Source organism: Eptatretus burgeri, chromosome 2 (genome assembly GCF_056783735.1).
Source record: "Eptatretus burgeri isolate ZD-2024b chromosome 2, Ebu_testis_v1, whole genome shotgun sequence".
Lineage (NCBI taxonomy): Eukaryota > Metazoa > Chordata > Myxini > Myxiniformes > Myxinidae > Eptatretus > Eptatretus burgeri.
The window spans coordinates 156,817,480-156,830,273 of NC_140962.1; the positions used below are offsets into that span (position 1 = coordinate 156,817,480).

General features: G+C 44.5%; 1 protein-coding gene across 1 annotated transcript in view; it reads left to right on the top strand.

The window, feature by feature from the left end:
- Positions 1–4,366: 4,366 nt before the first annotated feature.
- The window catches only part of LOC147033674 (uncharacterized), a 127,306-nt gene continuing 118,878 nt past the window's right edge, over positions 4,367–12,794 (top strand). Inside the window, exons 1-2 of the mRNA XM_085851820.1 lie at positions 4,367–4,442; positions 4,520–5,138. Of these exons, the coding sequence (XP_085707946.1) occupies positions 4,417–4,442; positions 4,520–5,138 (645 nt within the window). The 5' untranslated portion in view covers positions 4,367–4,416. The remainder of the gene's footprint in view (positions 4,443–4,519; positions 5,139–12,794) is intronic.

A 12,794-nucleotide genomic window follows, 5' to 3' on the forward strand; every position in this document is an offset into this window, starting at 1 on the left:
TCTTCTTCTTCTTCTTCTTTTCGTAGTGCGTGATAATGTTCATTAATGTTCATTAACGATCTATACTGCCATGGCTGTCATACACCGCGTGAGTAGTCATAAACGAGAAAACCTTGAGATATGAAATAACAAGGTCCAAATTTCCACGGACATCACGGTAAATTAGAAGAGATGATCGAAAGGTCAAGTTATCTTTGCGACACAAAACTTGCCATGAGCTTTTAAATTAATTTTGTATGCATCGACGTGAAATGTGTGTGCGCATCCTCCCGAACTCCAAAACCATGAAACCTATCGCCCTGAAACTTTGCATGCATACTAAGGGAACTCCGAAGAAGAGCAGGAGTGAAAATTGGGTGATTGGGTTAATTAAAACACCCCTTTTGAAGATAATTTAGGGGGTGCTCATCACTAAAAACCCAAATAAGCCTCACCAAGATGGCGGCACGCCATATTAGTCAGCTCGCTGGAGTCTGAAGCCGCCATTGTTTTGGCCTGCTCAATAACTTGACTTGGAACAGGCTGCAATTACCGCAATTTTTTCACTTTCCTCACTCATATTACCGAAATACTCTTCATCATACCTACGAATTGCTGGATACATTGCAATGCTTATGAACTCCCAGAGATGCCAGCATTTGTGCCTTTATTTCATTTCCGCACATGCCATAACCTCTAGAATCTCTTGATGTGACTCAAATTTCAAAATTTAAACTTCTTTATTGACTTCAGCATTAGTTCTGACTGCTAAAAAAAAAACAAGTGTTCAATGGGTGCTTGGTGTTTATATGACGGAACGGCGATCGCGAATATCTTGCCAATTGCCGGCTGTTCATTGTCAACCGTTTCATTGGAGTGCTTGCTTGAGTGCTTAAGCCACTTGGTGAGCATTCTTCAAGCTTTTATGGCGATGATACTGCAACAGTGAGTACATCTCCGGAGTTAGTCAGGCAAAATAAATTGGATGATGCCAATGAGTAAACAATGTTTTCAGTTGTTACAAAGTACTGAATTGCCACATCACGGCAGGATAGCTGACAGGTACAAATGCTTGCTCGAAGCTGTCGAACCTGGGTTCGATTATTGACTGAGCTATAAACTGTCATCCTGGTGCTTCACAGACAAGGTGATTCATCAATGTGTGTGCCATCTCTCAGCTGGAGGTTAAACTGGACATCTCATCTGCCAGAATCCCCCACTGTCCTCTCCCCCTTTGCGCTCTGCTATTGCCTCTCTCTCTCTCTCTCTCTCTCTCTCTCTCTCTCACACACCTCTCTCTCACACCTCTCTCTCCCACCCTCCTCTCTCTCTCCCACCCCTCTCCCTCTCTCTGAACCCTCTCTGTCTACCTCTCTCCAACCCCTCTCTCCAACCCCTCTCTCTCCCTTTCTCTGACCTCTCTCTCTCTCTCTCTCTCTCTCTCTCTCTCTCTCTCTCTCTCTCTCTCTCTCTCTCTCTCTCTCTCTCTCTCTCTCTCTCTCTCTCTCTCTCTCTCTCTCTCTCTCTCCTCGACACCTCCACTCTCCCCCTTTCCTCTCCCTTTGCTCTCCCCCTCCACTCTCAGACCCCTCCACTCTCCCCCTTTCCTCTCCCTTTGCTCCCCCCCCCCACTCTCTCACCCATCTCTTTCCCACCTCTCTCTCTCTCTCTCTCTCTCTCTCTCTCTCTCTCTCTCTCTCTCTCTCTCTCTCTCTCTCTCTCTCTCACACACACCTCTCTCTCACACCTCTCTCTCCCACCCTCCTCTCTCTCCCACCCCTCTCCCTCTCTCTGAACCCTCTCTGTCTACCTCTCTCCAACCCCTCTCTCTCCCTTTCTCTGACCTCTCTCTCCCACCCCTCTCCCTCTCTCTGAACCCTCTCTGTCTACCTCTCTCCACCCCCTCTCTCTCCAACCCCTCTCTCTCCCTTTCTCTGACCTCTCTCTCTCTCTCTCTCTCTCTCTCTCTCTCTCTCTCTCTCTCTCTCTCTCTCTCTCTCTCTCTCTCTCTCTCTCTCTCTCTCTCTCTCTCTCTCTCTCTCTCTCTCTCTCTCTCTCTCTCTCTCTCTCTCTCTCTCTCTCTCTCTCTCTCTCTCTCTCTCTCTCTCTCTCTCTCTCTCTCTCTCTCTCTCTCTCTCTCTCTCTCTCTCTCTCTCTCTCTCTCTCTCTCTCTCTCTCTCTCTCTCTCTCTCTCTCTCTCTCTCTCTCTCTCTCTCTCTCTCTCTCTCTCTCTCTCTCTCTCTCCCCGACCCCTCCACTCTCCCCCTTTCCTCTCCCTTTGCTCTCCCCCTCCACTCTCAGACCCCTCCACTCTCCCCCTTTCCTCTCCCTTTGCTCCCCGCCACTCTCTCACCCATCTCTTTCCCACCTCTCTCTCTCTCTCTCTCTCTCTCTCTCTCTCTCTCTCTCTCTCTCTCTCTCTCTCTCTCTCTCTCTCTCTCTCTCTCTCTCTCTCTCTCTCTCTCTCTCTCTCTCTCTCAATCTGACCCCTCCCCTCTCCCCACCTTTCCTCTCCCCTTCTTCTCTCTTCCACCACTCTCCTGTTTTCTCCCACCCCTTCCCCTCCCCCTACTCCCTTACCCCTCCCCCTCTGTTCAGTAGTGTTGAAAAGGTCGCTGCATGTGAGAGCATGCAGGCAGGCCTTTGCTAGGTAGATCGTGTCTGTTTTATATGCTCCTGCTCAGTTTAATATCGAATCCGGCGGTTAAGAAGAAAATGTTGCTGTTTGGGTGCGTTTTTTCATCATTCCCTTCCCCTCCTCTTACACTGCTTTCTTACACTGGACCACTCGAGGACATTTATCTTTTTGTTCCTTAGACACTCCAGTGAAGCTTTGGCTGTGTGCTTCAGGTCATTGTCATACTGAAAGGTGAACTTCCATCACAATTTCAGCTTTCTTGAAGAGGGAAGCAGATTTTCCTCTCGGGTGTTTCTGTATTTTGCTCCTTCCATTTTCCGTTATATCCTGACAAGTGCCACAGTCCCTGCTGATGAGAAACATCCCCATAACACGATGCTGCCACCGCCATGCTTCACAGTAGGGATGGTGTTCTTTGGTTGATATGCTGTGTTGGGTTTGTGCCAAATGTGACGTTTTGCATTTAGGTCAAAAAAGTTATATTTTGGTTTTGACAGACCACAAAACTTTTTTCCACATGGCTTCAGAATCTCTGGAGTAGGTTTTGCATACCTCAAACAGGACTCATGGTGGGATTTTTGAGTAATGGCTTCCTTCTTGCCACTCTTCCGTGTAGGCCAGACTTGTGGATAGCTTGAGATATTGTTGTCACGTGCACACCAGTGACCAGTCTTTGCCATAAAGGGATGTAGCTCTTTCTAAGTTGCCATTCGCCTCTTGGTGGCCTCTCTGATCAGTCTCCTCCTTGCTTGGTCATCCATTTTGGAGGGGGCGACCTGATCTCGTCAGGGTCTTGGTGGTACCATACACCTTCTACTTCTTAATGATTGTCTCGACTCTGCTGCAAGGGATATTCAAGGCCTTTGAAATATTTTTATACCCATCGCCTGAACTGTGCCTTTCCACAACTTTTTCCTGGAGGTCTTTTGAAAGCTCCTTGGTGCTCATGGTTGAGTCTTTGCTGTGAATTGCACTACCCAGCAGAAGAAACCTACAGGAACAGCTGATTACCTCTACCACCAAAGGTGAAGGAGGTTATGTTTTTTGTTTGTCTGTTCTGTGTGCAGGATATCTCAAAAAGTTTGGATGGATCCGGATGAAACTTTGTGGGTAGGTTAGGTGTGTGACAAGGAGGAACTGATTAGAATTCGGTGAAGATGCGAATCCAGATGCAGATCTGATAATTTGTTAAGTTCTTCACCATTGCGAGATTGGGAGATTGGGCTAAAGTGATACGTGATGACCTAAAGTGATATATATCCCTCAGGACCATACTCTATGCAGAGTTGGTGCTGCATCAGCAATCTCCTTGGCTATTAGGCACAATCCTGGACGGGTCGCCACTCCGACACAGGACACCAGCAAGCTGGCACTCATTTTGCCGACCTCGGAAGGATGACAGGCAGAGTCAACCCCACCTGGAATTAATTCAACGGAATGCGGGATTTGAACTCAGAATCCATGGATCCCCAGCCCACCACCCGAACCATTAAGCCACACCAGGCATATACATATGTACAGTGCATACGTACAGGACATACGTACAGGACATACGTACAGGACATACGTACAGGACATACGTACTGTACATACGTACTGTACATGCATACATATATAAATAAATATGTGTATACATATACATTGCTGTGTAATAATCCTTTGACTTCTTTTGTAAGTCATATATAATATCATTTTTTAGGGAGGACAATAAAACAACAACCTAACCTTCCTAACCGGAAGTGATAGAACTTCCGGTTTCCCAAACAGAGGTGAGAGCGATTGGGGGAGCTTGTTATTCAATGATGGTCGTCGTGGATCTCCTCCGGTAAGCCTATAACGTGTGCAATGAATACTGAGCAAAATTCAAACAACAAATGTTCATCGGCTGTGCGCGTGAGGCAGGATGAGCCCCGTGGGGAAAATGGGAGAGTTTTGTGAGGAGAACGAAGACTGGTCGCAGTACGTGGAGCGAGTGGAGTTCTTCTTTACGGCTAACGGGATCGAGGGAGAGGAGCGGAAGCGAGCCGTGTTGCTCACCGTGATGGGACCGGAGGCCTTCGGGCTGTTAAAACGTCTGGTGGAGCCGAGGAAGGTCGCACGGGAACCGTTCGACAGCTTGGTGGAGATTATGAGGGATCACCTGGAGTCAGAACCGTCGGACATCGTGCAGAGGTTTCGATTTAACAGCAGGGACAGGAAGCCGTGCGAATCGGTGGCTCTTTTTAACGCCGAGCTGTCCAAGCTGGCGGGACGTTGTAACTTCGGGCGAGTTCGGGACGACATGTTGAGGGACCGTTTGGTGTGCGGAGTGAACGACCAACTCATTCGGCGGAGACTCCTCTCGGAGAGAGGGTTAACGTACGAGAGGGCTCTGGAGATCGCCCTGGCCATCGAAACGGCTCCGAAGGACGCTCAAAGGACGACAAGTAGCGTCTTACCAAACCGGCAGGGGGCTATGGAGACCGGGTCTCACCCTCACAACGGTGTAGGAAGGTGTACGACTGCACCGCAGGAGCACGAGGTACGTCATCATTATGGACATGTACAGGAGAGAGCGACACCGACCATCGCTGACAATGAATGGTTTGTCATGTATATATATATATATATATATATATATATATATATATATATATATATATATATATATATATATATATATATATATATATATATAATACACAAATACATTAAAGCCCCAAATTATTCAGACCCTATGAAAAATCTGAGAGTTTTGCATTTATCTCATACCTACAAGCTGGAGTATAAGCCTGGTGTTGGCTTAGTGGTTAGGGTGGCTGGCTTGGGATCCGAAGGTCCAGAGTCGAGTTTGAGCCCCGTTGGCTGCTGAATTAACACCAGGGGGTTGACTCAGCCTGTCATCCTTCCGAGGTCGGCGAAATGAGTACCAGTGTACTGGTCCCGGTGTATGCCCCGGTTAGAATAGGTGTACCATATCCCTGTGTGTCGTAAGTGGCGACCAGGGTTGGCATCAGGAAGGGCATCCAGCCATAAAAACATTGCCTCAAGAAAAGCTAACCCTAATCCTAACCCTAAAAGCCTCAAGAAAAGCTAACCCTAACAGCCTCAAGAAAAGATAACCCTAACCCTATCAGCCTCAAGAAAAGCTAACCCTAGTTTTCCCCATCCCTCTATTCTCTCCTCCGTAAAAACCGACTCTGTGTTTATCTCCCTCCCTCCTCATTCCCCACCCACTCCATCAACGGTGCTGCCCATTGTCCTCTCATTTGTTATCTCCAACTGCTCTCCTTGACCACTCCATGTTCCTTCTGCCTCTCATCCATTTGTCTGAACGATCCTTCTCTACCTGTTCTCCTTGAATCATCTCGGTCTGTGAACCTGCCGTGCTCTGTTGTTTCACGAGCCCAAGAGCCTGGATTTCCATATCGATATGAAAATGTATAACAAAACATCCTGCGGAACAAATTCACATCATCCTTCGGGAATCATCACCATCATCTCATCCTTTGGGAATCATCACCATCATCTCATCCTTTGGGAATCATCACTATCATCTCATCCTTTGGGAATCAACACCATCATCTCATCCTTTGGGAATCATCACCATCATCTCATCCTTTGGGAATCATCACCATCATCTCATCCTTTGGGAATCAACACCATCATCTCATCCTTTGGGAATCATCACCATCATCTCATCCTTTGGGAATCATCATCATCATCTCATCCTTTTGGAATCATCATCATCATCTCATCCTTTGGGAATCATCACCATCATCTCATCCTTTTGGGAATCATCATCATCATCTCATCCTTTTGGAAAATCATCACCATCATCTCATCCTTTGGGAATCATCACCATCATCCCATCCTTTAGCAATCATCACCATCATCTCATTCTTTGGGAATCATCACCATCATCTCATCCTTTGGGAATCATCACCATCATCTCATCCTTTGGGAATCATCACCATCATCTCATCCTTTGGGAATCCTCACCATCATCTCATCCTTTGGGAATCCTCACCATCATCTCATCCTTTAGGAATCATCACAATCATCTCATCCTTTCGGACCATCATCCCATGCTGGGGAATGAAATTCTCATCATCCTTTGGGAATCATCATCTTATCCTGGGGGAACTAAATAACCATCATCACCCCATCAGGGAGGAGGTGAGCTAAATCAAAAAACACACACACACACACACACACACGATCCATTTATCCTTGTCAGCTGTTGTCATACACCTTTCACTGTGACAAAGCCCAAACAGGTAAAGTGAATCGTTTACTCTCTCTTGGTACATTTCTGTTCAGTTTGTCATATCTCATAGTTTATCAATGTTATGTTTGTAACGAATGTATGTAATTTGTGACAGAGTCGACAGAGCTTGCAACATTGGCTCAGGGTAAGCGAGATCATTTTAAACAGGAGATATGGATTTATGTATGAAACTTGAAATTGTCAATATTAATTAAGGTGTCTGTTTGTGGGTAATAAGGCCCAATAAGGAATACTCGTACTTGTGCATAGCTTGGAAGATGTACGTCACGAGTAGATCGAAACGTTCCACTGTAATCTGTATACCCCAGAGAGGGTTATCACATGACCCTTCCTGCCGCTTCTGTAGGGAGTCGGTGTGCTATTTCTTCAAACTGGGAACGGTAAAACTTAGAAACGACTTTTATGAAGTTTGTAACAAGGTGTGGTTCCTGTGTGGAATTTGTTTTTATTCCATGAGGACATGAATCGGCCGGATGTGGGAAATGAAGTCCATCTGAATGCTGGGTGGACCTATCAACCAAACCCTCCGAGTACTGATGTTTTCCTCGTGTTTGTCAAGGTTAATCGGTAATAAGCTGTGGTTAGGCCTTGCTGTTTTGTATGTATTCATGGTTTGCTAATCGTGTACCTCGTGTTATTGATGTGCCATGTTCGGCCCATCGCACGACAGATTGGTGACATTGCCGGGCCATTCTCAGAAAAACGTACGATTTATTTGAAAAAAAAATATCCACAAACATATCTTCAATATATGCACTCCAACTGCAACAAAAGCCTAGGAATGATTGGAAATTTGGAAAATGACATGGAAAAAATATTATTCTTCTTATTTGATGCCACAATATTGTATAAATGTAAATTTTGTAAATGAAATGTCATTACCGTTACCTGTCCCAGGACATGTCATCGTACTAAAATTCGTGATTACTCCATTAAATGAACTTTGTCAGGAAATTGAAGTGAAAAAGAATGATTGGCAATAGTTTTAATACAGTTTGGAAAATTTGTCACAGGAAAGGGAGTAGAACGATTGAAATGATGCCAATCCCTTGATTAACTTTGAAAATGTCATTAGCGTTACTGATGTTGAATGAAGAAGAATTTTCCATAGAGTGGCCAATAAATAGGGTACTTTGAGTCGGGAGACCAGTTCTCAAGGCACCATTTTAGAATTTACAAGGTCAAATAATTTGACGAATCAAGAATAAAACGAGGTAAATTTTGAATTTTTTTTCTATGTCAGGGAAATTAATGGTCATTACCGTTACCCTCAGATAATGTGGAAGGGGTTCGTTCATATTCCAGGCGTGTTTTTATCCCCCGCCGCGTGGCGGAAGGGAGATATTGTTGTCACCCAGGTCGTCCGGCTGTCCGTCCGTCCGTCCATCCGTGCGTCAACATTTATAGCTGTGAGTGCGATAACTCATAAACTGTTCGCCATATCGATTTGAAATTTGGGTCACACATGTACCACCTGAAAAGGAAGAACCCTATTGATTTTGGGCGTGGCCAGATCCAAGATGGACGACTGGGGTGGCCATCTTGAAAAAAATGTTTTTTGTAATATATGGAAAACCGCTTATCTGATTTCAATTATTTTTGGTTACAACGTTCCTCACCCCTGGGGAACATTTTCGAGATGATGACCAAATGGTGTTTTGTTTCCAATTCACCTCCCTCATTGTCTGGAATATGTATGACCTTTTTCATTCAATGGCGGGGGATTCCCCATCTCTGATGGTATATTCCAGGTGTGTTTGTAATCATGAAGCGCTAATATTTAGTGGCTTTCATCATGTTTTTTTTTGCTAAAATTCGGAGCAGTGTTGTCCGAGAAAAAGTAAAAGTTTGTCATTACCGTTACTTTTCATGAGTCATTACCGTTACCCATCGAAAATATCGGTAATGACCTCAGGTAACGGTAATGACAATCTGATACTTTCAGACAGGCAAGATGTGATAGCATGATCATTTTATCTGCCTTTAACTTCCATTTCTCTCACCTATGAAAGGTTTTGTTGAGCAGTAATCGAATATTCCATAGAACAATCAAATGTAGCGGAAGAGTCGACAAATGTCGCATGTTGTTTTCTATGTATAACTGATGCTGACCCAATATTTGGTCATTGATGGGTCACTCATTACAAAGTACGCAAGCTATTATCAAAGGGGATTCGTACTTGTGTCAGTATGGTTAGACTTAAAAAGCTGGACCGATTGCGTGAATAAAATGCATCGACATATGTTAATATGTGTCCTATAAACTCGTATGGTGCATAATGTTTGGTTTAGTGGAAAATCAACATTAAATATGTGAAATTTATATATAATTGAAAACGTTGGTGTCTTCGAGCACCGAGATAATTATTTTTGAATAATTTATTTGGGAACAGTGCCGTATCGATAGTAGCACTAATACTACTACTACTACTGGTTTCTTGGTTTTCAGACAGACAAGATGCCGAATAAGGAGAAAAAAGATATGATGGCCGAGTATCGGAGAAGAATCCGGGAAGATCCTGTTGCACACGAGGCATATAAACAGAAGGAAAGGGAGAGGTATTTGAAAAGGAAAGCCGACGGTAAAATAAAGCTCGCTAAGGACATGAATGAAAGGCAGCATCAATCGGTAAAGAAAAAATGGAGGGAAAACACAAGAAATTACCGTGACCGTAATCACAATCCAATTGATGTTCCAGCTCCACACACTCCAGCGCTTACACCACCAACACAGGTTTCTCATCAAAAAGCAGCCGGGAGGAAAAAGTTGCGGCGTGATGAGCGGAAAGCATACAGGATGATCAATAAATTACAAGATCAAGTGAAGGATCTACGGAAAAATTTGAAGAAGCTCCGAAGATGGAATGGAAAGATAGTCGACGAATTAAGTAATAAGAAGACAGCGGTTGGTAGAAATACACATGAGTCACCAGGTACGAGAGCGAATAAGTTGGTGGCATCTGGCAGCATGATGTTCGGAGAGAATTGACTTTTGGATTTATCTTGAAAGACAGCATACGGGCCAATATTGATCGTACCAAATCCACAAATGGAAAAATGCTCATCCAAAATGTCGTTGTAAATAATTTGCTGAAGAAATACCGGCTCCTGGAGAAGGCGAAGGTGGATCTTCACTTTGCTAAGAGGGGACTGGCGAAATGAGTAGAAGACTCTCCTCTGGTCTTGAATGCTGAACGTGTCAAGAAGCAGTGCCTACCGCAAGTTGCAATGATGGCTGCTGATTTTTATCTTCGTGATGACAACAGCAGGCAAGCAGAAGGCAAGCGCGAAATGATAATGAGCAAGAAGGAGAAGCGTCCCAAGCGGTATCTGACCGAGTCAATGAAAACTTTACACTCAAAATTTCTATCAGAGAATCCTGAACACTTTTTATCGTATTCGTCATTTTGTCGTCTCTGTCCTTTTTACGTGGTGCAACCAACACTCAAGGACAAAGAGACAACGGGTTCCAAAGTACATATGAATGTGGAGCTCAAGGTCAAAGCGTTGTAAGATGTCGGTGTTTTGATTGATCCATCAATCCGCAATCTGATCTGATCGACATCCTCGTCTGTAGCCATTCATCAATCTCGTGCATGTATGGAAACTGTCCTCAGTGCGGTGACATTACCAAATTATACATTGATCCCTGTCCGGTGAACGATGAAACCAATATTCTATATCATGAAGTCAGAACAGCATTGATAAACAATGGCAGTACCAGTTCAAGAATACAGAGGAAATAACATGATAGCGATACAAAGGAGAAATTGTGCCAGAAATTCGAGAAAGAATTCAAAGAACTCATGAAACATCAATACAGAATCATTAGTCAGTACTGTGCGGTGAGGAAGCTGAAACAGGAGATTGAGGATGCGGAATGTGTAGTGCAGTGCGATTTCAGCGAAAACTACGATTGTAAGTTGGGCGAGGAAACTATGTCGATGCACTTTGGAGCTTCTAAACAGCAGATATCTCTCCATGCGTGCCATGTTACATTAAGGAACGAGACGAGGTGTTATTGTACGGCAAGTTTGGACACCCGTCGCACGGCTCCGAGTATCTGGGCTCATCTTGAACCTGTACTCGCTGATTTGCGAAAACATGGAGTGCAAAAGTTACACGTTGTCTCCGACGGACCAACGAGCCAGTACCGGAATAAGTCTAATTTTCAACTGTTGGCCAACATTCCTTATATCATGGGATTCAAGCACGTGTCATGGAATTTTTTAGAAGCTGGCCACGGAAAGGGCCCGGCGGATGGTGTAGGTGCTGCGGTTCAAAACTATGCGGATAAATTAGTTTCATATGGGAAAGGCATTGCCAGTCTTGACGATGTACTTGACCATGCGGGGCAGAATATAAATGTGAAGATGTCGGCCATTGATCAAGAGAGAATGGATGATATAGAAGAAAGAATGAATAATATCGAAACTGTGAAGGAGACATTCCAAATTCATTAAGTGGTTTCCACAGAACAAGGAACGTTCTATATAAGAAATCATTCCTGTTTTTGTTCTGGTACATGTAATCTCTGTCAGTGTTATTCCCCAGAACTGGTTGAGGTTGGGTGCATGGATTTATCATCTCAAAAATCAAGCCCTTTACATCGTTTTGAGGCAACCTTAATGCTTCAGTCACATTTGGCTCGGCGGCCGTAGGGTCTAAAAAATCTACGGCCACTAGCAATTATAGGGTGGCCGCAGTATTTCCACGGTCACACAATGTAGCAGTCACGTATGTTTTTATTTTTTGGGTAGCCGCATGGGGTATTTAGAAATTGTGGAGACCGAAAACGTGGGGGTGCTGTACGGTCTTTGATTTGATGTTGCACGGTGACCTTAGGGCGTCCCTGCGGCGACCATATAATTTTCAAGGCAGCCTCAAGGTGCCCGCAAGGCAACCGCAGGGGGGCCCTAAGGTGAACATGGAAATAGTGCGGCCGTCGTAATTTTTTGGGGGTTGGCAAAATTCTTTCTTCATTGATAAGAGCCTACGGAAAACGCACGAATAACGCAAGCCCACGTACGGTCGACGTGGAACACATCTACGTCATGGCTACGGCTTGTCAAATTGCTATGGCCAACCTAGAAATGAAAAAAGTTATAACTCCGCGCTTTAATTCCACGGAGACCCCTACGGCCTGTAAAAGATAGCCATACAGCGTAGGGCCATCCTGATGCCACCTCAGAAACTCTGCGGCCGCCGCACTTTTCTGTCATTTCAGGGGGGAGGGGGGGTACGGCCGCCGTATCCTAGCCATAGAGCAAATGTGACTCATGCTTAAGTGAGCGGAAAAAGATTTTATTGCGCCAACGCCTTGTGGAAGGATATGATGTCACTATCGATGATTTGACTACCCTGGATGCTCATGCAAAAGAAGATTATTTATTGTAAGTGGGTCATTTGGAAATCGTTGGGCAAGGATGGCGACAGTTTGGAAGCAGATTTTGTGTTGCATGGATATTATCCTGTATTGTTCACTCGAGGAACGCGTAAAGTTTTTTTTTTTTTTTTTAATATTGGGAGAGTGATTTCAAGGCATCCTCTGAGATTGAAGTATCTCGAACGTCTCAGCTATAATGATCGATACATTTTCGATTGGCCGAAGCGGGATGATATAACAGAGGGGGAGGAAGATCAACGCTTCATCATGCAACAAGTGACATTCACCGGCCCGCCACCACTTGAACTTGATCGGGAGCAGGCCAACAGCATCCTCAACCATAAACTAATGAATTGCTGAAATACTAATGTGATCAATACCAATTAGAAATATATGTTGTCCAGTTCATTTGTTTGTCATTTCAAACGTTTGTAGATGTGTTCATGTTGTAATATTATAATGTAAGGTAAAGTTGAATTAGTTAACTGGTGACAATAATGATTTTTTTCTTCAGTAAACCA